The sequence below is a fragment of the Amphiura filiformis genome, chromosome 10 (genome assembly GCF_039555335.1).
Source record: "Amphiura filiformis chromosome 10, Afil_fr2py, whole genome shotgun sequence".
Lineage (NCBI taxonomy): Eukaryota > Metazoa > Echinodermata > Ophiuroidea > Amphilepidida > Amphiuridae > Amphiura > Amphiura filiformis.
Window position 1 is genome coordinate 40,067,794 of NC_092637.1, and position 27,456 is coordinate 40,095,249.

Here is a 27,456-nt window from a genome sequence, read left to right on the forward strand (position 1 = left end):
TACTAATTTTAAAGATTGATGATATCAAAAATATAAGAAACCAAGCTTACCAATTATATAATATAGTGCCAACCACAGATGTCATTTTGCTGCAGTCTGGTTGCTTCTGTCTAGCAAGGCCAAAGTCAGCTGTAAAAAAAAAAGATAATATCCAGAATATCATTTTGAGGCTTCAAATTTAGTTTCACACATTTTTCTGTGTGGACTAACCCACCAACTAATGGATGTTGATATGTATTTTCATATGTTATATTATGATCTTTATCATGATCTCTCAGAGTACAATTCGATGGGTGAGTGCAGTATAGTCGTATGATGAAATTTTGTTTGATGAAATGGAGTTATTGATTATATGCCTATCACTTGTTGGGAGTGAAATTGTAAAAAATAAAACAAACAAAATAACACCCTCTCCTGTAATATCACCAAAATGGTTGATACAACTATACTGCACTCTACCAGGCAAAAAATCTTTGCAGCGGTATCTCAGAGCCAGGGCAATATGAAGAAAAATACTCTGCATGCATATACAGCTATACACAACTACTCAGCCCCCCCACAACACACCCCACCCCAGTTAACTTACTTATAGTGACTTTATCATTCTCTCCCAGCATAATATTGTTTGGTGTTAGATCTCTATGTACAATTTTCTTTTCTTTATGGAGATACCTCAGAGCCAGGACCAGCTGAAAAAAGAACAAAAACCAATTATCAATTATCTGCATTTTTACAATAATACTGTTTCAACATATACGGTGTGATCAAGCAAAATCAGTCTGAAGTCTTATAGGATAGTAAAAAGCATTTACAAATCTGCATTTTGCAGAAATGGAACTAGTTCAAAAGATACGAGCAAGAATTTCCAAAACAAGAGGAAACAAAAGGAATTATTTCCTTTGTTTGGCTATATCTCAAAATTAGGATTTGCTTGATCACATCACATATTACTACAACAATGCAGGTTGAGAATAATTTTAAGACACTACCCACAGCAAATTTTTACCTCAGTTTCAAGATAGGGACTTCTAAGAACCTCATCTAAACCTAAATCTGATACTAAAAAAAATAATCCTATCCCTAAAAGATAACTATATTCCTATCGTTTTGGGATCAGGCTTCGAAATAAGCCAAACATTTTCTGGGCCCTCTAGGGTTTTCTTTATGAAGTTGATAAGCATTTTGTGTTCAAAAAGTTGAATCTCCAAGAAATCCAAGAGCCTTTGCATATTTTTAATGGCATTTGGCCTAAGGGCCTCCTTTATTGGGTTATTCCAGTTGAAATTCATGTAGCCCTAATGGAAGACACGATCTTAATGTTCCTTACATGGGGGTGTAGATTTCAAATGGATTCACCCGTTCAGGTAACCCCACTTGTAATTCACACCCCCTGTGTGGAAGTTTAAGGTCTTATCTTCCATACAGGGTGTATGGATTTCAACTGGAATAGCCCAATACACACCTGGATAAAGATATTCCATATTCTTTCTTCCGAGAACTTTTCTCCTTTTTCCTTCAGTGAGTTGAAATGCTCGTACAATGGAGCACCCTCGATAAGTTCCATTACTATAAACAACTTCTCATCTGCAATATGAACAGAAAATAAAATACGTAAATGGATTTATTGAGCATCATACTGAAAACAATCTATGAGCATTCACAAAAACAAATTCATATCAAGCAAAATACAATCATACAACAGTGTTGCAGCCATCTTATTTAACTTAACATTCCATACTCTCGATTCTGAAAACATTTGAACGCTTAAGATGTTCTCCAGTGGACTTTTACAGGTAGGGCAAAGGAGGAAAGGTAACTTTCAAGGGAGACAAACTTTGATGAAAATGTTTAACATAAAAAAAAAGAACAAAAAGGCTTAAAATCTTAAATATCAGGGCAGCCAGCATCCCACGTGGGGGAGGGGGATTTGACTTGACTTCTCACAGGTGGCAGCTGCCCCCTTTCCCCCTTCCTTTAGCTATAGCACTGATGTTCTCTAAATTATTAATTTGTGAATTATTCTCTCTATGTTATCGATTGCTGGGGTGATGCATCTGACATGCAGTCACTCAAACACTTTTGCATTAACCATTACATTCCCACCGCAACCACCTTGCATCTGAATTCTAACAATTTACATTCAGTAAACGTCCTGTAGTACCTGACCACATTAAGTTAAATTTATACTACATCGCTGAGTAATAGCGATTGGTTTCAACCAATCTCATTGGTCAAATACCAATCCTTTGCTCAGCGATGGAGTATAAATTCAGCTTTAAGGTGCCTAAGATGCTTCTTGATGATGGCTAATTCACTCACTATATTCTGTTTTCTCCTTCGATGTTTTGCCTATTGCAGGGTTGTTGTAATTGTAATATATACTTTTGACAACTGAACCCTAATAAACCCCTCTTTTGTATCCAAGGTAATTCTATGACTGTACACTTATATTGAGGAATAGTGCCCTTACAGAGCAAACAACTTACATTCATTGGGATATTACAGTTACAATCCATATACCCCCTATGGAAGACATGTGCTTTATCTTCCACACAGGGGGGTGTGAATTTCAAAATGGGGGTTACCTGAATGGGTGACTCCATTTGAAATATACACTCCTTGTGTGGGAGATTAAGGCCATGTCTTCCACAGGGGGTGTATAGATTTCAACTAGAATAGCCCATAAAATGTCCTGTAGTACATACTCTCTATACTCCTACCATACACATGTTATTATCCTATGACACAACTACCACACACATGTTATTATCCTATGACTTACATTCAGTAAACGTCCTGTAGTACCTGACCACATTAGGATGTCTAAGATGTTCCTTGATGATGGTTAATTCACTCACTATACTATCTATACTCTTCTCCTTCTCCTTTGATGTCTTGCCTATTGCTGGGTTATTGTAATTGATCTCTTTCATGGCCAGAAATAAACCACTGGTTGATTTCTTCACCTGTGAAAAATATGTGAAAAGAAACATAATCATAACACAAATTTTACATGGTTTTTTGAAGACAAAACTGTTAAGGGCAGTGATTTATAGTGCGCTACGCACAGGCACAACGCCTAGACGTTGATCCACATTCAAGCCTCTGCACACTTTAAAGGTTGTCGATGATCACTACGGCCCACATCATTCCATAAACCATTTAACAACAACACAGGGACTTTGCTGCTTCAAGAGCGCACACCCTTGACTTTCCACAAATAACCATCGCAACCAGGATCAGCTCCCCGAGTTTCGTACAGGTTACAACAAGACAATTAGCAGTAAGTTCCTTGTCCAGGGGAATTTCAAGTAAACTCAATTTTCACGAGAGCGTACTTTACCACCACCAGGGTTCGAACCCGCAACCTCTCGCACCATAGTCAAGCGCCTTATCGATTGAGCTAACTTGACTGCAACAAGTGCGTACTTAGTATATATAAGTAAGTCCAACATCAGATAGCAACGTTTGCACATTATTTTTTGTGGGACCTGAGAGCACATCAGACACACCAAATTGCACTCTGAATAAGAGGAATGTCCTTCTGATATCATGATATCAAATAATTTTGATATTTTACAAATTTTATGGCAAATCATTAAAAAAATCAACATTTTTGACATTTAACAGTCCTCGAAGTAAGCTTTATAAATCTAATCAATGATATGTACTTAAAGTGTATGTAGCTAGGAGGAAAAGACGACCATCATTTGAAAATTTTGACCTTTCGCATCTAAGATATACATTTTTTCCCGTAAGGCGACGAGAAAAGAAAACCCTGTTCTACAGGCCTGACCGACCCAGATTTTGAACAAATTGGGAAAACAATTTTTCCTGTACAAATGAATGCCGTCCCAAATTTCGGAAATTTTATTTTCTCAAATTGCAAATTATTTACAGATTTTTGTGATTTTTTTGGGTCATTTCAAAACAAAAAAAAGACCTAACAATTTTTGCATGTGCACCTGCTGTAATAATGCCTAAGACATTGACCAATCATATAGAAGATGTTGGGGTGAGTTAGGCAATTTTTATAGGTGACAAATGGAGCATTATGTATTTTAACAAAGACTGTTTGTCTGAAGATGTTGCTGATATTTGCCTAAGTCACAGGCCAAAGTCACTGAAAGTAGCATTCATTAGTTCAGTATTCCTTTCTGATTATTCCTTTTAATTTGTCTGTTAGTGTATGTTCTTGGCCAAAGATTGGTGAAGAAATATGTTTAAATGCATCCATATTTTGTACTTTTTCTCAATATTACAAAAAAATGGATAGTAGCTTATTAGCCTTATACATATTTAAAATTCATTTGACTTGTGTTCATCAAAGTTCATCTGTTTTGGTATAAATCATGATTTTGATTTAATCTTTTGATCCAAAAACAAAGAACACATCAGCGAGTGAGTGACTGTATCAAGATCGATATCACGACTTGATCCAGTCACTCGATCGCTGATGAAAGATGAAGTACCATCTGAAAATTCCGAGGTAGCTATAAATTTCAAAAGTTTAAATCAAAATCTTCTTTTGACTTAGTTCTCATGGTAACCTACCTTGTACACACTACCAAATGCACCGGTTCCCAGATGTTCATACACATAGTAGCCTGCTATAGATTTGGTTGGTTCCCGATTCTGATTTGTATCATGGAAATTCTGTTTGATTTCTTCTAGTTTCTCCTTCTGCAAAATAAATAGTTGAAAATTCAAATTAATTGACAGATTATCATAATAGATATAACTTTGTTTTAGCATAATACAAAATTTTCCAAATATAGTTTTGAATTTCACAATTAGTGTTTACAGGGGTGTGAGTGACCACAGATAAAAAAAAGTCTGAAAAAGTCTGAAATTTGGAATCTCCTATACTTTTGTACAGAGGAAGTGCAGAAAAAGAGAAAAAAATCAAGATCAAAAATCTGAACTCTCACACCCCTGTGTTTACCTGTAACATCGAAAAATCTTACAGCGTAAAGCGACTGCAAGTGCAAGCATTCCATGTGATTGGATTGCACAACAATCCAAGCACTTGTATACACACAGAAAGGCTGGCCAGGCCAGGTCAACCGAAAAAACCCTTGTGGCTTGCTGTCCCTGGTCTTGTCGGCGGCGCCCACATTTCTCTTCATCTTCTTTCTTCCTTCCTTCTTTCCTCTCCCTCCACCAAAAAACCAGCATCAGGGTTAATCTCTTTTATGTTTTATAAAATGTTTTATCAATGTATTTAGATGTTTTTAAACTTTGTAATTTGTCATACAATTCAGCCCCAGGGCTACTGCAAGATGATGATTTTTTTTCTATTTCCATGCCTAACAAAATGTGAAGCAACCTATTTCAAAACATTCAATGCAGGTGTCAAAATACTTTTTATTTAATTTCGTGGGCTACTTTTGAAAAAATTGCCCCCTGTAATTCAACTTTCAGGGTTACTTTCAGGATTTTGAGCGCTAAATACCCAAAATCACCATTTACTTTGAGTCACAAGCCTCAAAATAGGTTTCTTTCAGGGGCTACTTAAATCACCCCCGTCATTTCATTTTTGAGGGCTTAGCGCCTGTCAATTTTGAGTGCAGATTCAACATGTAGTTTTTATAATGCTAACAATATCACCCACACACTCGTCTTTCAATTGAGTATATTTAATCAAGTATACTGACTTACCGGTATAGCATTCAATTTATCCACTAAAGGTTTGTAAGCAGATATATCCGTGACATAATGACCGACATCGATGAAGGCTTCAAACAAATCAGGAGGGAAGAGACGCTTGAATAGCTGCCGGTTGCGCTCCATACTGAAGAGAAACCTCAATGTCCTGAAGGCATTTTTCTATTGAATAAATCAAATTAAATCAGAAGTTTTAATATTCATGAGACAAATGAAAAAAATAGCAGCTGGCATTTGATAAATGTGACCAGCTCCAATAAAACCCGGAACAAGTCGCCAGACATGTTTTTGAATTATTTTAGAATTATTAATTTCATGGTATTTGACTGTGGGACAAAGTGGACTTTCAAATCCTTGAAAGTACTTATTAAAAAGATGTTTATTTAATCAACAAATAACAATTGAACTATGATAATCCCTATTCAATCCTGTGTAAGGCAGGAAATTAATTGGCCCATTACTCAGAATAGCAATTTGGCAAAAATATCAAGGTATATTACAAAATTATCCCCGAATTATCTTGAAAAGTATTGATGCTATTTACAGTATTGTTTGTAATAAACACCCGGGCGCGTTGCATTTTTCCAAAAGGGGCGTTTATTGAAGTGAATTGTCTGTGAAAAAACTTAAAAATCGTGTTCAATTTCCCGATGGTGCTCCTATTAAAAGGAGGGATTTACGACTATACAAGATGGCGGCGCCCAAGGAAAATGATATTTTCGTGGGAAATACAACAAAATTACACCTGTAAGTGCATGGAATTAGTGAAATTCTACCATAATTAGGCAATGAAATGGATGGGAGTTGAATCATAATAGGTTTTGTCCATTCAATTTTGCGATCGTGACTGACATGACTGATGCCAATTTTACACGATATGGCATGGAAATGTTTGCATTTTTGTCAATTTTTCACAGAAAAATTGGAGGGGGGTGTTTATTAGAGGGGGAGCGTTTATTACAAACAATACGGTATATAATTTTGGTATCATTTTAAACCTTGTCTAGTGCTTACAATTTTATTCAAATCATGAAATGTCAAAAATGAAACTTGTTCCTGGTTTTGTCAGAGCGGGTCACAAATGTGTTTTAAACATTGATATTTGTTGATGCGCGTGTGCACCATCCTGAACATTTAAATGTGTATACTTCTGCGTATAGCTACAAAGTAACGCCTGTTTCAATTTCATTGCAGGTAAGCGAGGTCTATTCTGGCCACTATAATTGAAGACCAAATTAAAAAGACAAGTTAGCATCTGACGTTAGTGCAAAGGCGTGGCGTGATTGGTTGCTGACCTGCACAGTAAAGCATTTTTGGTCTGGTTGACAGGACGTTATACGCAAACTAGTCAATTATAATAAGGATTTTGTTGGCTGTTGAATTTGGGATTTTAAGCTTTTAAAAGGAATTTAAAATACATTTTTATGTTTATGACTGAGGTTAATGACTAGATATGGTTTTGCTGATGTTCAAATGACAAATGTGACCTACTCCCACAAAATGAGCATAAGTCGCAAGTTTGTAGTTTTGAGGATGCTGAACTGATGTTCTTTGTAATGTGGCTCATACATGTTCAATTTTACTGCGCAATAGCAAATACCCTAAATACATCATCTACCTTTGTGCACTATTAATGATCGTTTGTAGATTACACAATGGTAGAATTTGTATTGAGGGTCTTTGATATTGCCCAATATAAATGAACGTGTATGAACCACATTAGAACCGCATGTCTGTATAAATGGGGCATTCTGCATGCCAGTAGTATGTCTTTTGTGAATGGGGCATATCATGCACAATGGGGCATTCACAAAGGATACACTGCAGACTTGTACATGCGTGCATCAAATAAAGAATGTCAACTTAGCAGCAAGGAGGTCTCAAACTACCAATGTTCGACTTTACGCTCATTTTGTGGGAGCAGTTCACAAATATCAATGGACTTAAGGATGGGGTATGAACGTTTGGACAGTATTTATTTTGGGACATTAGAGCACATCAGACATATATCGAATTGCATTCTGAATACAAAGAATGTCCTTCTGATATCAAGTAATTTTGAATTTTGAAATTATAATGTAATACACATTTTATGCCAAATGATTAAAATTGATATTTTTGATATTTAACAGTACTCAAGTAAACTTGATAAATCTGATGATTTATACTTAAAGTGTATGTCGTGGGTGGGATGAAAAGTTAACGATCAATTGAAAATTTTGACCTTTCAGATTGAAGATATGGATTTTTTCCCAAAACACCAAAAAAATTAGGTCTTTTTGGGAAAAAATCCATATTTTCAATATGAAGGGTCAAAATTTTCAATTAATCGTCGGCTTTTCCTCCCAGTTACATACACTTTAAGAATATGTCATTAGATTGATAAAATTTACTTCGAGGACTGTTATATATCAAATATGTGAAAAATATCAAATTGTAATAATTTGTCATAAAATTTGTATCATATCGTGAATTTCAAAAAATGAAAATTATTTGATATCAGAAAGACATTCTTCGTATTCAGAATGCAATTCGATTCTGATGTGCTCTCATGTCCCACAAAAAATACTGTCGAAACGCTCATTCCAGACCCCTTAAAGTTTGATTTTTTTCCATCACAATGCACTCACCCGCATTGTTTTGTGAAAAATAAAATCAGCCCACAGTCTTACCTGTAGGTTATTAACAGCCTGCGCTTCTGTCCTATTACTACATCTTTGTGGGAATATCTGCATTCCAAGGTAGTATATACCATTATTCTGTAAGAATCAATCAATCAAAATAAATAAACAAACAACAAAAATAAACAATTGATCAGCAACAACTCTTTTTGAGCTTTGAGAATGAGATTTTTGATATATTATTGTTATGGGTTTGAGCGCATCACATATTTGGTCATTTGATAACTACATTTGGATCCTACAATGATATAAAATTGGATCGATTAAGCCCATATTTATTGGTACGTCTCGTCCAATAATTTAAAACTCATAGTGAGACCAATCAATATTGGGTGTAAAGCATCCAATTTTACCATTATTATGTTTTGGATCCAATATTTTCCCACACTCGGATCCATCAAAACATAATAATTACTGTAATTGGTCACTTACTAGTACTATTTGTTGTGCATTTGTGTCGTTGTGAACCAGCTCTGTTAATGCAGCACAGCAAGCTGAAAATTAAAAAAAATATATATATTAAACCACGTAAAATATAAATTACATTTCACGTCTTATACATTTTTAATACTTTAAATAATTTATTCCTGTAAAATGTATATAGCAGCAACAGAAATAATATATGTATGGATGAATGAACAATGTGACTGCATGAATAAATTGTGAATACAAATTAAATAAAATGCCTCAATGTCAAAATGATTGAATCAATCAATCAACACTGAAACAAACGAATGCAATACTTATAAGGTGGGTAACCTGATTGACAATCTCATCCCCCACTTTACCTCATCAAAATGCTGATTTTGGTATCAGATGAAAGCTCATATTTTTCTCATAAACATATTGAAATTGGGCGTTCCAAATCGGTATGGTTCCGAAGAAATCGTCAAAAAACTGTCGAATTAGTCTCAAATATGGTATACCACATTTAAGACTAATAGGCAGTTTTTTTATAATATCTTCGGAAATACACCGAGTTGGAACTTCTAATTTCAATATGTTTATGAGAAAAATAGGGCCTTTCACTTGAAATCAATATATTACATGATCATGATGATTATCATTAATGGAAACACTGTACACTACCAATACCACTCTGTATAAATGTTGGTAATTCCATTAGGAATTAGTCACACTTACAAAAAACATTTACATGTTCTTTTTGCATGAGTGCTTGAAAGGGATGACATTTTATTTGATTTTCCAAATATATCAGGTCACCTTCCTTTAAAATGAATCCTTATATAATGAACAACAGGATGAATAATGAATGAGTATATAATTGACCATCACAATGAATGAATGAATGAACGAATGAACGACAAACAAAGAATGTGAAACCAAAATTTACCTGATTTCAAGGCAAGAATTTGGTCTGGCTGAACTTCCTCCTGTAGAAGAAAGTAAACAAAGCATGTTAAAGTTAGTAATGCAAACGTTTGCACACATAGATATTGCAGAAAACAAGCTTGAAGAATAAAAATAAACATAGAGATTAATTTGCTCCTCAGAAACTGGCATTTTTCAGGAGGAGTTCAGTAACTAAAACTATTATTGTCTTCATGGCAGGACTTCCAAATGTTCTGGGAAACTATGTGAAATTTTACACTGATTGTCCCAAAATTCTAAATTGGGGTAAAGTAATGAATACTGGATGAATGTAAGTCGTAGACTGTGCTGCAAACAAAGGGATATTTTTGTAAAGACTTTAGTCTAAAGCATAACAAAAAAGTTACTAATGTTGTAAAAGTCATGATTCCTTCGTAGACTACTTACTAGCTGGATAACTGAAAATCCAGGTTAATGGAGGCTGAAATACAAGCTTAAATTTCATTTTCTCCAGCAAGTAAGGCATGTAAATAAAAATTCCTTTAAAAAGGAATAGGGCGAGCAAATGAGGAAGTGTCAAGATAAAAGTGTAGTTATTTTATTGTTTGAACTGTTTCTATAATTCGCATCAATCATAATGAGTATGTTTTTATGTGCCTGAAATGACAATGACTATTTAGCCCATGATCTTGCAATGAGACTACAGTGTATGGGCCTATTTGTCTAATCATTTTGACTATTTAATTCTGACCATGTGATTAAAACAAGCTTTCAGATTGGTGAGCTATTGTGTACCAAGTGATAAGGCCGGGCACAGAGTAAAAATACACTGAATAATTTTTTACACCCAATTTACTGGCAAAAGGTGGGGCCAAATAAATCTTAGTTGATTCTTGAACACGATTTAAGCAGGAACCTTGAGGCAGAATTTGAATACATATTATCCTGTAACGTTTACTTAGCCTAACAGTCAATGAACGTTCATTGTTAGCATAATAAGTAGCTTTGGGTATCTTATGTTTATGAAAAAAAGTGTTTACAAATGAATAACATCTGTTATACATATACATCTACTTGCTAATACACTGAAAGTCTAATAGAAATGAAGGATAAAGAACAATTACAGAACATTTTTTGTTCATTAAGGGATGGGGTATGAACGTTTGGACAGTATTTATTGTGGGACATTAGAGCACATCAGACATATCGAATTGCATTCTGAATATGAAGAATGTCCTTCTGATATCAAATAATTTAGATTTTTTTTAAAATTCGCAATGTACCGTATTCATTCCAATAAGCGCCCAGGGCGCTTAACAAAGTCATTTTGGGTGGGCGCTTATTTTTTACCTAGTTTACCTAATTTTTTTGTAAGGGGTGTTGAATAGAGACAAATTTACGTATGTTTTAAAAGAGTCCTGAGACGTTCTAGTAGCTTTTCTGATGTAGAAAATGTATTGCAAGTTTACACAGGACTTGTAGTCCTCGACGTCTATTTGTCACTTCAACATTGATGGTACCCTTTAGTAAATTGAAAATTTCCTGGGTGGGCGCTTATTAGGGCACGGGCGCTTATTGGAACGAATACGGTAATACACATTTTATGGCAAATGATTAAAAATTGATATTTTTGATATCCAAAAACAGTGACATCTCAATATTTACTCAAACAGGATGAAGTTCCAGCATGCCCATAAGTTATCCTACTCACCGTGTCCTCCACTGGATATGATATCGAGTGGTATCTTCCTGAGGTACTGGCGCTACCTAGTCCACTAGATGTTGACGTCATGTCAGATGTAAACTGACGGTCACTGCAAATAGGCAGATATCAAATGGTGTTAATGATTTGCTATTAATTTCAAACACCAACAATATATTTTTCCTTGTCAAGACAATATTTAGAATTTGACCGCCGTCCGCCGGTGCCCTCGCATAACCGGCAGCTGTGCCTGGTGTCTATTTTGTTCAGAATGCATTTAAACTGCTGGTTCTGCCAAGGTGTAGTGGTGCGACAGGTTATATAGGGACTCACAGCAGCTGAAGGGAGTATCCCATATCATGCATCTGCTTGCTCCATAGCAAATACATACAAAGAGCGGCCTAGATATTGAGAGCTATGAATAGTTTCACAATACTTTGGCGATCATATTTTTTCAAACAAAAGTCTTAACTCCCCTGATATAAATAAGCGAGTAATTGAAAGTTGAAGTGAGGGATTTTGTGTACACTTTATATGGCATGTGCAGACTGCAGAGCATGATGGGATACATCTATCTGCTGCTGTGATAGGGACTGCATATATCAATTTAATACTTGTCAGTGGGCAGAAATTACATAAAAGTAAATGGCCAAACAAATAATTGGACAAACAAAGCAGGATACTTACTGAAGCAGAGCAAGTAGTAGTGGTATACCACCCATAAGTCTAATATCATTACTGGTGTCTGCGTCTTCAGCTAGCTGAACCAAACACCATACCTGAGAAACAATAATGGAATGGCATATTGTAAGCTTGTATTGTTAGCATTAGACCCTCCCTCGGGTCCATGGAGAACGACTGGTAATGTAGATTATACAACATTAAATAAACCCGATACATGGACCCTCCCAATGTGTAGGCAAGTTGCCTTCCAGCTCCCAGCATTTTGTGGGAGTTCACTTTTACCGATCCTGGGTCAGACAAGTTTTCTATATCACGTCCGTGGTCTCACTGTCTTGCCGTTTGTGTAAGCGGCTACTTAGCCTGACCAATCAATGAAGATCTCAGCAAGCAAGGCGATATTTGAAATAGGTTTTCATTGATAGTCTATTGTTCATAACCAACGCGCGTGCAAAATGACAATAGAACTGGGTCATGCATGTTATGTGCCTACCATATTTGAATTGACAATGAGGCGGGGCTATCATAATTGACGCCACAGTCACGTTACACAGCTTGATAATTATTTGGAAGGGAGTTTACTATCAAAGTGGAACAGTCTGGGTTTAGGAGAGCTATTATAAAAAAATAAACAAGTTGGTCTGTAGATTAATTGAGATTTTGGTCGACACACAGTGCTCTAGGAGCACTATAACTTTGTTGTCATTTATAATTAGGGCTTAGTGGTGTGTTGTTTTAATCTTTGGAGTGAAGGAGAAGGTGGTTTTAGCTCTAATTATTTACCCACAGATGGAACCCAGACTGTGGGACAGTCTATGTTAGCATAAGCATCTCGTATATATTCAGGCACATAGGTTAGAAGCAAACTCCATTTTTAGTATAATTTTGATTCGTATGCTTGAGTCCCTATCTCCTGCTCAATAACCAATTCTTTGAACTGCTACATTTTCATCAAAATCCAAATCAGTATCTTAAAAAGAGCCACTTGTGTTCTGATAGTTACCCTATATCTTCTTTAAACTAATACATTTTCATCAAAAATTAATTCTAAATTAGTTTCCAAATTAGCTTCCAAATTAGTTTCCTTAAAAGAGCCACTTTTATTCCGATAGTTACCCGATATCTTCTTTAAACTGCTACATTTTCATCAAAAATGAATTCTAAATTTAGTTTCCAAATTAGCTTCAAAATTAGTGTCCTTAAAAGAGCCACTTTTATTCCGATAGTTACCCGTTATCTTCTTTAAACTGCTACATTTTCATCAAAAATGAATTTTAAATAACTAGTTTCTAAATTAGCTTCCAAATCAGTTTCCTTCAAAGAGCCACTTTTATTCCGATAGTTACCCGAGATTGCTGGCTTCTATTTCAAATCAGCATCAAAAGCATTCTATAAAAATAAAAAGTTCATCTTCAATTTCATACCCATATGAAAGACATGACCTCAGGCTCCCACATAAGGTATGTGAATTTCAAATAGCACCACCTGAATGGGTGATTCCATTTGAAATCAACACCCCCTGTGTGTGAGATTAAGGACATGTCTTCCATAGGGGGTGTATGGATTTCAACTGGAATATCCCAGTCCTGAATTACTTACCACATTCCATATAAGTTTGAGATTGTCATAATGTAATATACTGAGTAACATGGGCACACCGTCACATATCTTCACTTGTTCCCTGACCTGCTCCTCCTGGCATAGAGTTCGTAGCAAACTAGCAGCAAGTCTGAACAAATAGAAAGATACATAAAAGATTTTAAAAATAGTTGATACAATAGTGCAGAGGCGAGACAGGCAGAGTGCTGTTAACAGCACATATACCTACCTTCAGTGGCCTTATCACAGCATACAAAAATTGACCAAATATAAATATCTTGTCAAGAATACACCTAGACTGGCCCCCAGTCTCGGTTCGGTTCCATCTCTGGATAATGTAACAATAAATAATTACGTAATGCCCTATGAAAAAAAATGCCAACTCCCCCCCCCTTATTTTCTTCAATGCCAAAAACCCATTCCTCTTCATCCACAAATCGACGCCACTAATTACACCCACCACAGTCATTCAACCATGCAGCAATATAGAAATATACTCGTATTATAAGTGAACGCGAAAGTCCGTTGAGCGCTGATTCCGAGACTGGTCCAATCTGTTAGAGATCTCACTTCCAAATATTCGTTCAACGAAGCACGGTGATTCCGATGTCAATTACGAAAGCCCCGCCCCAGTTTCAATTCAAATATGGTAGCACAAAGCTATGCCGCGGGATGTGACGCAAGATCGGATGGGACACTTGTCAACAACTGAGAGGTATTGAGCTCAAGTGGCACGCGTCTGATAGACCCATGGTACGCGCAATAATAAAAGGCAACCACTCGACTCGGACTTAGGCCTATTGTCCATTGACGTACCTTATCGCGTGCGGTTTGCAAATGTTTGCACATTATTTAGCTAGGGAAGCCTTTTCAAATATCCCCGCGCTGCCAAGCTGCGTTGATTGGTCGGATACAATATCGTTGTTTAGTCGCTACACAAACGTTAATGTAGTGAAAACATGGACGTGGTATATAGAAAGATTATGCGTGACTCCAAATCCGTAAAAAGTGAACTCCCAGCATTTTGTGGGAACTGGAAGTCAAATTGCTTACAGACTGGGAGGGTCCATGTATTGGGTTGATTTTTAATGCTATGTAATCTACATTACCAGTCGTTCTCCATGGACCCGAGGGAGGGTCTAGAATACACCCAATTTGATCAGCTACACCCCCGGGGAAAGAGAGGCAAGTGAGGTAAAGCGCCTTGCCCAAGTGCACAACACGATGGCAATACCGGGGTTCGAACTCGCAACCCTCCGATTGTGAGGTAGAGCCTGTACCGCTGTGCCACCGTGCACCCACTATCCTTTAGTATTGACATATGATGCTTACCATTCTCATAACCTTGTTCTTGATGGTAGAATACAGCATAGATTGGTCTCAGTGTAATGTTGATTTGTTCAATAACAACGAGATGCAACAGCATCCACTACTCAAAATATTGGCCAGCCCATCCATAGTGACACGATATTGGATAGGCAAAAGACAAAATCCTATCATTTATTCTCTAAATCCTACTCACTTCTTGGATAAGATGTCATAGTCTTGTACTATTCTCAGCAGTGTTTCTATACAGTCTAATTCTCCAATGATAGCTCTTGGTTCAGGGCTGTAGAAAAAAAGATATTGATTCATACTGTAAGAAATGGTGTCTTCCAGAAAGGCAATCGTCGTTGGGCAAGAAAAACCTCCTCTGTACTTGTGGCCCTTGAACATGTTTAAGATAAAACTGTCAAGAGGTTACATAGGTTTTGATTTAAACATGTTCAGTGGCCAACAATGTAATTCTTCCCTGGCTCTACCACGATTGGGCTATTCCAGTTGAAATCCATACACCCTATATGGAAGATATGACCTTAGTCTTCCATATAGGGAGGGTAAATTTCAAATGGCGTTAATTGAATAGGTGACTCCATTTGAAATCTTTTTGAAATCTTCACCCCCCTGTGTGGGAGATTAAGGTCATGTCTTCCATAGGGTGTATATGGATTTCAACTGGAATATTAATAGCCCATTTTTCCCCAAGTGGTCCTCATCCCATTTGACCCAGTCAAACTTTGTGAGGCCTAGTGTCACAGGAAATGGAAGCAAAGGGATATTCTAGTTGAAATCCATACACCCCCTATGGAAGACATGACCTTAAGCTCCCACACAAGGGATGTAGATTTCAAATGGAGTCGCCCATTCAGGCAACCCCATTTGAAATTCACACTCCCTGTGTGGAAGATTAAGGTCATGTCTTCCATAAGGTGTGTATGGATTTCAACTGGAAAAGCCAAATTTGCAACAAATCATCATCAAACAAAAGCTATGTAAGGAATTTAATTAAATTGCATAACTACATGTAGCATGTACGACAAAATTGTCTAATTTCGTAAAATATCGTGGCTCTTTTAAACATGTTTCATTGTGCTTACAAAATCCTTTCCAATTCTAACTGGTGTCATGTGTTCCAACTTGAGAAATAGACAATGTTCATTGTTTTCTTTGTTTTTAGTTCATACCTTTGCGCGAGTCCAATGAGTGCATATAGAGAACAGTGTAGCACCATCACATCACTAGCTGATAGTAGTAAAACCAAGGGCTGTAAAACAAATGATAGTGTATTTGCTTAGTTATTTAAGACTGTCAATACTGTTACTTATGGCCAGAGATCATGTCAGGAATTCCAAGTCAGTTCAAGAGTTCACTTAAATCTCATCTCATCAACATTATTGACTGTGTATATTTTTTGTTTCTTTGCATATGTGTAGAAATGCAAGATTTTGTTCAGTGCATTGGGGTCATTTCACTTTATAAGCATGTCATTCATTTCTCCATTCATTATTACTTATGTACACCATGCAATTAAAACACAAAAATCTAAACAAGCTATATTGTTAACTTCATTGTTCATTTTTGAAGGAAAGCCATTGAGTACACATTCTATTTGAACTGACATTTTCAAGCACTTTCTAACAATTTCAATCAAAGGTTTAAAAAAAATAATTGTAAAATGCTGTGTGCCCACTTCAAAATATCATTAAAGTGTTTCAATAGGATGTGCAGGTCTCAATGTGGTTTTAGTGTCATGGTGAAGTACTCAAGAGCTAAATCTTCTGATATTATAGTTTGTTAACTAAACAATGATTCCACGGTCACCCGTTTAATTGTGAATACTTACTCTGTGTGCCCGACAAGCCACTAGCCACTCCCTTTGTTTCACATCACTAGATAACTTCTGGAAGATATCTGAAGAAAAGAAAAAATATTGCAAAATTATAGCCTTACCCTTCAATTTTAATTTATAGTTCTAAATATTTTCACCTTTACATGCAGGGATCACTGATAGTATCTTATTTTGCTTCTTAAAAAAAAAAATCACATCAATCAACAGTTTCTCCTTTTTAGCTTTCAAAATGTCCACGTTTTATCAATTTTTGCTCACAGCAACACCGCAGATGACAGATAATATTGATGATGATTACTATTAATAGATGACCAACATCACTCCTGATGACTGTCATTGATACAGTCAATACAATTAGTTAATTGATTCCACAGGTCACTGGCTTTCTAATTAAGAATGTGTATAACATGGTCATATCTCATTTGACTAATCAACTTGATTCCAAATGCATATTTCACAATTCTGGGACAAAACATACATACAGACAAGACATACAGTAGGCATCAAAAAAAAATTCACCTTGACTATGGTCGCAAATAATTTACAATTGCAAATTTTAGCAACATACAGGGTGATTTAAAATGAACTGTACCCAACTTTACCCATTTTTTATATATATTCGCAGAGATTGTACATATCAAAAAACTATCAGAAAAAGCAGTGATAAGTGTTCTGCAGTAGAAATTTTGAATTTTGATAATAAGTGGTGTTAGTCAGAAGATATCGCATTTTCAATTTATCATCCTATTTTTAGACCAACACATGGAACTAAGTTTATCCGTGTTCTCTAACCGCAGTAACAAAATTGGTGTGTTTTATAAAAATGTACTTTTCTTCAAAACCATTTGAGGTAAAGACATGATTTTTTCACCAATAATAGGAAACATACTCTCCTGTTACAGCTTACAAACACAAATTATTTAAATGTCGGTAAGTATTTTATTTTAATTTTTGAATGTGGGTACAGTTCATTTTAAATCACCCTGTATGTTTGCTTATGTCCCATTATATTTATTAGGACTGGGATATCAGGTGGATCAGTTTGAAATGCTGCCATCCCCCATAGAAATTTTGGCCAGTATTTCATTCATACTATTGATACAATCAACCCCCATTTAGGTAATTGAATCCGCAGGTCACTGGCACTTTAATATATAGAATGCACAAAAAAGTCATACCTCATTTGACTAATCAACTTGATTCGTAAAAAACAATTATCATCGGACAATATATTCTGCTCTAATTGTTCTATGCATGCCATTCTGCTGTTCCTGGCATAGCATACTGCCTGCTATTTTATGTGGCTAATTAATACATATTTCTACTAATTACAAGATGAAGCCCACACTATGTTATTCTCTTTATACCATACATGGGGCTATTCCGTGGAAGACATGACCTTAATCCCTCACAGAAGGGGTATAGATTTCAAATGGAGTCACCCATTCAGGTAACACCATTTGAAATTCACACTCATTGTATAAAAGATTAAGGTCATATCTTGCATGGGGTGTATGGATTTCAACTGGAATAGTTTATTCTGCTTCATGTGATTCAGCACATCAAAAGAGGGGACTTTGTTTTTTTGCAGCAGTGCTTTTTAAAGATATAAGATTAAAATAGACAGAAAAAAATAGAATTTGGCATGCTTTTTTACTTGTATCAATATTTCATGTATATCAATTTTGGCAAATGAGGTGTCATTTTAAAGCTTGCAAAATGCTTCATTTGAAGCAGAAATTCTGAACTCAAAATTGACTTCACCTGCAAAGTCCTAACTTGGTTTTCAGCAAAATCCCTGTGTATTTTTAGAAGACCTCTATGTAATGCAAGCAATTTAATTTACAAATCTGCAGGATAGACCCATAGACATTGCCTGTATAGTATATAATTAATGTCTTTATAGCCATGTAAACACCTCACACATTTCTGCACATTTTGACCTCATTTGTAGCAATTGACTAAATATTGACGTCACAGCGCACATGTAACCCAAGATTTGAAAGTTGCAGTAAATTGTATTGATTTTGTATTCAGTATAATGGAAGGAAATCTGTGTAATGATATCTGAGTGTTTTTGTATTGTATGTAAGTGCAATTTTCAAATCTGGACCTCACTACATTAAATTGACCATTGTTTTATTGTTTTCTGGGCTATCGTATAAAATGAGGTGTCAAAATGCGCAGAAATAAATTCTGCTTCCAACACATTTTACAGATTTGTAATACAATAACCCGTTTTTGAATAATGGCCATTATTTAAGGGGGGTTAGTTACTTTTTTTTGACCTGTTTATTTGACGATGAATATGAAAACATATTCTTTCAAGTAGTCAGCACTAGGATCCACAACATGCTCATCTATCAGGGCAGAGTTCTTCAACTCCAATACATTTGTACATTCATTGAATGACCTTTGAAAATTTGAGTACAAAAACTCATACTCTGCAACTTGAGGTCAAATTTTGCACTATCATTGTTTAATTGAGGTTATTGAACTATGCCATTGGGATGAGGTTATTGTGATCCATAGTGCAGGCTTTTAACTCACAAAATGATTTTGAAATAATTTTGACCTCAAATTCCCTTATGCATAATTGCTAAGCAACTTACATGATGTAAGCAATTTACAATTGTGAGAAATCCCTAGGCAAACAAATCAAGCTCTTTCAACCCAATTTCATGCAGCAAATTGGTAGCTTGCATTGAAATTCAAAGTCAAGGCCAAATGCAAAGGGTTTTAATATTTGATTGCAGCACAAGCATAATACCACACATACATGTATGGTATAAATATACGACGGTTTCGTTGGCGGGCCAGCAAAACACCCATGGCTACCGGTCGACGATCGATTGCATGGCATGCGAGGGGTCTCAGGTTCAAATCGCGATGGAAAGAAACGACTTCTTTGTTCATCTTCTCTCTTAATTCCTTCCTTCTTTCCTTTCCATTTGCCAAAGAGCACTTGGGGTATTGGGGTTAAACCCCTTCCATCCTACTGACTATTCTTACCATATGTCTGATTGGCTCAATACATGACATAACCCTCCTTGCAACCAATCAAAACAGTTCTTTGATAACCAATGACTTACTTGACATTTCTTTAAGGATATCCACCATAAATGGTTCCTGGTCCCCATTGGATAAGTAATCCTCAGTCACCATCTGAATTCATACAACATCTGTGATTGGCTCAATACATGGCATAGCCCTCATTGCAACCAATCAAAACAGTTCTTTGATAACCAATGACTTACTTGACATTTCTTTAAGGATGTCCACCATAAATGGTTCCTGGTCCCCATTGGATAAGTAATCCTCAGTCACCATCTGAATTCATACAACATCTGTGATTGGCTCAATACATGGCATAGCCCTCATTGCAACCAATCAAAACAGTTCTTTGATAACCGATGACTTACTTGACATTTCTTTAAGGATGTCCACCATAAATGGTTCCTGGTCCCCATTGGATAAGTAATCCTCAGTCACCATCTGAATTCATACAACATCTGTGATTGGCTCAATACATGGCATAGCCCTCATTGCAACCAATCAAACAGTTCTTTGATAACCAATGACTAACTTGACATTTCTTTAAGGATATCCACCATAAATGGTTCCTGGTCCCCATTGGACAAGTAATCCTCAGTCACCAGCTGAATTCATACAACATCTGTGATTGGCTCAATACATAATATAGCCCTCATTGCAACCAATCAAAATAGTTCTTTAATAGCCAATCACTTACTTGACATTTCTTTAAGGATATCCACCATAAATGGTTCCTGGTCCCCATTGGATAAGTAGTCCTCTGTCACCGTCTGAAGCCTATCTGATAACACCTTCACACCACCTAGCTCAAATAGTGTCCTCTGGAAGGCTTGGTCTCGTAGCAGAAGCCGCAGACAGATGAGAACCCGGACTATGTTTTCCGTTGGGGCTCTTTCAACCCATTCTCTGTAGAGAGATAGAAAAGAAAGAAAACAAATTTATGCAAAATTTTATTCCAAATGACTTGACTCAAGATGAATTTTTGATGACTCCTTTACAACCCAGCAAAAATGAAGTGCTTTTCAAGATATTAAAATAGACAGAAACAAAATTATGAAAATGATAAGAATTTTGGGATGCTTTTACAGTTTTCACTCAAGTAAAATATGAATGCCTTGATAAATTTTAGCAAGTAAGTTGTCATTTTAAAGCTTGCAAAATTCTTGCAGAGCAGAATTACTGAACTCAAAATTGACTTCACCTGCAAAGCCCCCCAGTGACAAATGCCCCCAGTCAGAACTCATCCCCCCCTCCCGTTGCCCCCAAGTAAAAACCCAAATTAACAAAAATTTCCACTTTTTGCTGCAATTTTGTGCAAAAATTGTTGATTTTGCCCCCTCTGAAATTCACTTTTCCCCTGAATGCCCTTTCCCCCGAAAAAAATTCCTGGCGCTGCCACTGCCCCCCCCCTCTTTTTTTGATGTGATGCATCACAAATTTAACCTTTATATTTCATGGTTAAGAATTACTTAGTGTGACAATGAAAGACTACATTTTCATCAAATGATGGATTTCATCTAGAAAACTAATTGGCATGATCTCATTAATACTCGATGGAGGAGGATATGCACTCCTTTACAATTATTAGAGAGCGAGAGCATTCATGAATAATCTAGCCCCACAGCAGAGAGGAGTATCCCATCATGCATTGCAGTATATCTGCATGCCCCATAGCAAATGTATACAAAATATAAACAAGAGCCGCTTAGATATTGAGAGCTATGGATAGTTTCACAATACTTTAGGGGTCATATTTTTGCTTACAAAAGTCTAAGCTTCCCTAATTTAAACGAGTTATTTAAAGTTGAAGTGAGGGATTTTGTGTACATTTTCTATGGCACATTCAGTTCTATTATGGTACCGCAAAGCATAATGGGATACTCCCTTCAGCTGCTGTGATCTAGCCCCTTACTCTAGAGACATTCAGAAAAGAAAAAATAACCTCCTCTTATACATGACAGAAATGACAACCATTACTAACTGTTTTCTGTCTCAACATCCCAGCGAATGCCCTTGACCTCAGAACTAAGATGTGCAAATATTGTAAGAGATTTAAAGCAATACATTTTCTCTTTGAGAATGATATTTAAAGTCAATCCCTTTGATATATCTTCCAGAAATGATGCTGCATCATGCATGCATCAATTTGTTTTTAAAAAAGTACATCAAATTATACCAAAAAATTATATGTTTAGAATGGAGAAAAGTCTACTTACGAAGTACATAACCTGCTTTTTACAAGTGAAATGAAGATCTGAAAAAAAAAAGACACAATGTTAAATTATTACAAATGCAAAATTGACTAATACATTTTACAATACTGTTACTGTACTTTTATTATCATTTTTGTCCACTTGCATTAAGCATACACTATTTTCATGACTTTTCACTGTAAAGCCACTGAGCCATTAAAGAGAAGACATTTGTATTTTTAAAGGGCAGGTCTATTCGAAGAGAATAATTATTACATTACAAGTTGACACTTGTTGCAATTTTTTATGCATATTTCTCCTGAAAAAGAACAAATTGTGTGTGTAAAGTTCGGGCTCGTACGTGTTCTTCCCCCGTTTGAAGCGTAATGACGTAAGTAAATGAAGCGGACACTATATCATGCTCTCATCATACAATCACAATCACTTTGACAAGTTTGACATTAGCAACAATGAGTTGTACTATTATTTACCATAACAATGCTGCATAACAATATGCAGACTATTGTTCTCATTTGGGGCACAAAGCATCACACAGTATTGTTACTATGTGTTTGCTTTGTAATATTTCATCCAACTGAAATTATAATAACTATAGCATTGCAATATCGCACAGGGAAATCAGATACATGAGTTTGTGGACTTAACACGGTTTATATGCAGTCTCAGATTGATCACACTGAAATTCTAAGCTCAAATTATTTTTTTATTTTTTAGCCCAAATATTTCTCATGATATACATATGAATTGTAATATCACAATTTACTAAGCGGCTGATTTTATCCATATGTTTAAAAACCATTAAATTTGTAATAATTAATTCAGAGTTTTTTTCTGTGAACAACAACAGTATACGTTCTGTGCATTGAGAATGTTTATAGTCCCTTCTCGCAAAGCAGGCATAGTCATTTCATGACGTCTACTTTTTTCTAGATCAAATCTGTCTCGTTCGAAGGAACTCACCGCTTAAGTTGGATTTTGCGGAATATCAATTTTAAACGTCTGATTTTCTCAAAAAGAGAGTCATTTTCATTGTCCTCATAATATTACCTTGCCAATGATATGATGTTGTCCGAGCAATATACCTGACCTTTAATCAACATTACAATAAAACAATAGATGATCTCGTGTTGCTCTTAAACATTTTTTTTACAATATGAATTTGTTATTTGAAATTCTTAAACACTTGAGAACGTTCCTGCAATCTCATTGGTTCTTACCTGTGTGATATGACACGATATCACACGGGTTGGCGCGTGTGCATCAACGCGATACGCATGCTCTCTATTTGAACCAATCGGAGGCACATGGCAACAACGGGACTGATCGATTTTAAGCCCTAGGTAGTTCCTTGTAAAATGTAGGATTTAATTTGATTAAAATTACTTATGAAATTTCTATTTGAATTGAAGTGTTTAAGAATGAGAATAAAGGTATTGTTTTTAGCAGCTGTCGTGCATCTATCGTCTCATATAACACGGGCGACGTCATTATTTTTGGCGTAAAACAACTCGGCTTTGCCTCATTGTTTTACTTAAAATAATCATGTCGCCCAAGTTATATGAATGAGACGATAGATGCACTCCAGTGGCTAAAACCGGTACCTTTATTCTCTAATTAATAACTTTGTAAATAATTTTTATATGGGTAGAATTAATTCTCTTTGCAAATTTTGATAAATATAAATCTCCTCCAGTTAAATTTTCATCACACATTGCATTAGAAGACACACAAATAAATTTCATTTACTTTTCTGCTAGATGCAGAAATTATAGAAGAAATTCAAGGTTGATCGTTTATTGTCAGCAGTGACCTTGAACATTGTGAATAATAAGTAGGGTAAAACAGTTCTAATAATGCCAATCTTTTCTATTATTCACTGTCAGGTCCATTTATCACATTAAAGTCATAATGTCATGCAAGTATGTAAACAAATAAGATTTGAAATAAACAGGGATGTGGGAGACAACAAGCCAAAAAGGAGGAAAATTATTGAGAAAAAAAAAAAGAACCTGAAACACAGAAAAATCGGGGTAAAACTGTCAAATATGGGTCAAATCAAAAAAAAAAAAAAAAAAAAAAAAAAAGAAGAAGAAGAAGAAGAAAAAGAACATTTTGGCAACAAAATGAGGAAATCAGCTGAAAAGAGGAACTCTCACTCCCTGAATAAAGAAATTTATTTAAAACAATTGTTTCTTATACCTTTAATTAGGCTTAATAAATAAACAATTTAATTTTTTTTTTGGGGTGTGGTGGATTTGTAGCATTTAATTTTTTTAAATTATTTAATAAATCCAGAAAAAAAATGCATTTTGGATGAACATAAAATATTGGAAGAAAATTAATTTTCATTCTCTTATTTTCATTTTAAGGGTCTTGATTTATTTATTTCTTATTTAACCTGGGGTGACCAATCAATGTACTGGCACTGTTCTCCCTTGGTTCCCAGGTGATTGTTACCTCATAGGCTATATAACCCACATTTTGAAAGTGTCATTTCAGATATAAATCTGAACTGACACTTCCACAACGAATTGCTTATTTCAGCCTGCATCACATATTGGGCTGTTCCAGTTGAAATCCATACACCACCTATGGAAGACATGACCTTAATCTCCCACATAGGGGGTGTAGATTTCAAATGGAGTCACCAATTCAGGTTACCCCATTTGAAATTCACACTCCCTGTGTAAAAGATTAAAGTCATGTCTTCCACAGGGGGTGTGAGAATTTCATCTGGAACAGTCCATTGTATCAACCTTGCAGAGGACACAAAACCTCTATGATTGATAACTACTGCTGACTTAACCCTCTCTGGCGTCGACTGCAGACGACAATTTCAAAATTTTCATTAAAAATTCAAAAATTTCCAAAATTGTACCTTTTTATGACCATATTTGGAATCGGCATGCAAAATGCATTAAAATGAGTACAAACAAGCCTAGTATTGGTTCAGAGGTTCTTGAGATAGGTTTTGATATTTTGAGAAAATATCTCAAAACTTGGGACCTTTTATGTCGAAACCTATGGCTAGCATGCAAAGCATTAAGGAAGGAAAACAACACGCCATCTGCCATGGCTATATGCAGCAGGTTGACGAAGACATTGTTTTCTTATTTTTTTGTACCATTTTCATATGTATTGTATACTACATGATATGATTGGCTTGGTGTATCTTGCCCTCCACAAATTTAAGGAAAATTAAAACATGCAGAAAAGACAAGAAAATAAATAAAAAGCCAAAAAATTGTACAAATTAACTTAGTAAAATATTGAAGTAGGGCAGGGCTAGGTTTAGAGATTCAAATTAAAACAACAGAACGTGATTTTAGTCTGTAAGAGGTTAAAAGAGAAGAAGCTATACGAAATTGTATGAAGCTATACAATGCTACGTACATGTGTCAAATTGTAGTATTGTCTTACCGGCCTTTATAGACCAGAATGACGATGCACAATTCAGAGAAATACTTAATTAGTTCTTCTTGCACCTGCTAAGGAGATGGATAACTCCGATTTTGTTATTTTGAACAAGAATTTCCCTCTTTTTGTGTATGTCTGCCTCTCCCTCTGTCTGTCTGGGTGATTTTGTTATTTTGAACAAGAATTTCCCTCTTTTTGTGTATGTCTGCCTCTCCCTCTGTCTGTCTGTCTGTCTGTGTTTCTTGCTCTGTCTTTCTTTCTGTCTCTCTAATATATTCCTTTACTCAATGATCACATCTTTATTCAATACTTTTTCCTCTTTAATTTTCTTGGAGTGTAATTTCTATATTATTTTCTTGTCAGGTTATGTTGTCATCTTGAACCAGTGGCACTGGCATATGATGGGATGGTATAACAGACTTGTTGTGCGAGAGGAGTGGAGAACTATCACATCCAATACACAGGAGTTTAACCCACAAACGTACAAGAAAAAGATATCACACTTTGGCCTGTTAGCATTGCTCCATCATGGCCTTAAACATATTAGGTACAAATCATTGTACCTATAAAGTGTAATGTGTCACGGAAACCAAACCAAATTGACGCTTCATGTTTTGTATCCAAATTAACAATAGGATACATGAGGATATACAAAAGCCATTGAATACTTGCTATCAAATAGGTCCTTTATATGACTTTATGAAATCAGTTACAATTTTATAGGCCCAGTGAAAATTTGTACCAATTTTGAACTATGTAAAATGAATATGTCAAGTTTCCTTCTATTTATTGACAGGTTATAACCTAATGACTAGATTCTCAAACATCCTCATACATCAGGACACAATTCCTTAACCCCAATATACTTGCATATTCATCAGAATGACCTTTGAATGTGTTTGGTACCAAAAACTCATACTCCGCAACTTTAGGTCAATTTTTGTGCTATGATTGTTGAATAGAGGTTAAGGAACCGTGCCACTGGCGATGATACTATTTTAGCTTGCAGGGAATACATCAAAAAGTCAATAAATATGACACTTAATCAATGCATAAGAGGAAAAGGTTATATATATATCCCAAGCAGGGTTGCCAAACCTGCGATTTGGTAGCCCAATTGGGCGACTTTTGAAGATTTTTCCCGCGACTTCTGACAATTTCCTGTCCCATAGAAACCAATGGTTAAGAAAAAATTGGGCGACTTTTCAACATTGGCTCCCGCGACTTCCGATAGTTTCATGTCCCATAGAAACCAATGGTAAAGAGAAAAATTGGGTGACTTTTCGATTACTTTACCCGCGATTCGGGCTGAAATCTTTTGGCAACCCTGTCCCAAGCTATAAATAATAAGGAAGGTAAGAGGCACATGTAGGTATGTCATTGCAGTTATATAGAGCAGTTCAAATATTGGGCTGTTCCAGTTGAAATCCATACACCCCCTATGGAAGCCATGACCTTAATCTCCCACACAGGGGGTGTAGATTTCAAATGGAATAACCCATCCAGGTAAACCCCATTTGAAGATTAAGGTGGTGACTGCCATACAGGGTATATATATATATAAATATATATATAGCCCAATGTTTTTTGGGAGGCTAAAATGGGTGGGCAACACATTTTGGCAAGCCAAAAGTGACAACTAAACATTATCATGGCTTAGAAAATTGGTTTGAAAACATTCTGATTCAAAATATATCTGCAAAAATATATATCTGCTCCTTACATTCGCAACAAATATCTGGAATGTGGATCACCAAAATTTGGAATGTGCAAAGCAGAAGTATTGTTTTTTTGGTGGAGGGTGGAGGGAGGATGCAATTTTGGCATGCCATTTGGAACCTTTACCCTCCCCTGAGGGACATAGCTACCTTGTTGCACAGCCCCTAATAGGCACACATAGGTATGTCATTACATACAGTATTAGCATCTTGCCACCGTAAA

The 27,456-nt window shown here is 35.8% G+C and overlaps 1 protein-coding gene across 1 annotated transcript in view; it reads right to left on the reverse strand.

Moving 5' to 3' along the window:
* The window catches only part of LOC140163267 (serine/threonine-protein kinase Nek10-like), a 92,005-nt gene that overhangs the window by 17,651 nt on the left and 46,898 nt on the right, over window positions 1–27,456 (reverse strand). Inside the window, exons 6-24 of the mRNA XM_072186665.1 lie at window positions 22,102–22,139; window positions 20,583–20,791; window positions 20,174–20,178; window positions 19,924–19,996; window positions 16,826–16,893; window positions 16,167–16,246; window positions 15,185–15,271; window positions 13,663–13,792; window positions 12,070–12,161; window positions 11,392–11,494; window positions 9,703–9,742; window positions 8,781–8,842; window positions 8,340–8,426; window positions 5,662–5,829; window positions 4,555–4,683; window positions 2,783–2,966; window positions 1,463–1,584; window positions 587–689; window positions 51–129 (exon numbers count right to left, since the gene is read on the reverse strand). Of these exons, the coding sequence (XP_072042766.1) occupies window positions 51–129; window positions 587–689; window positions 1,463–1,584; window positions 2,783–2,966; window positions 4,555–4,683; window positions 5,662–5,829; window positions 8,340–8,426; window positions 8,781–8,842; window positions 9,703–9,742; window positions 11,392–11,494; window positions 12,070–12,161; window positions 13,663–13,792; window positions 15,185–15,271; window positions 16,167–16,246; window positions 16,826–16,893; window positions 19,924–19,996; window positions 20,174–20,178; window positions 20,583–20,791; window positions 22,102–22,139 (1,859 nt within the window). The remainder of the gene's footprint in view (window positions 1–50; window positions 130–586; window positions 690–1,462; window positions 1,585–2,782; window positions 2,967–4,554; window positions 4,684–5,661; window positions 5,830–8,339; window positions 8,427–8,780; window positions 8,843–9,702; window positions 9,743–11,391; window positions 11,495–12,069; window positions 12,162–13,662; window positions 13,793–15,184; window positions 15,272–16,166; window positions 16,247–16,825; window positions 16,894–19,923; window positions 19,997–20,173; window positions 20,179–20,582; window positions 20,792–22,101; window positions 22,140–27,456) is intronic.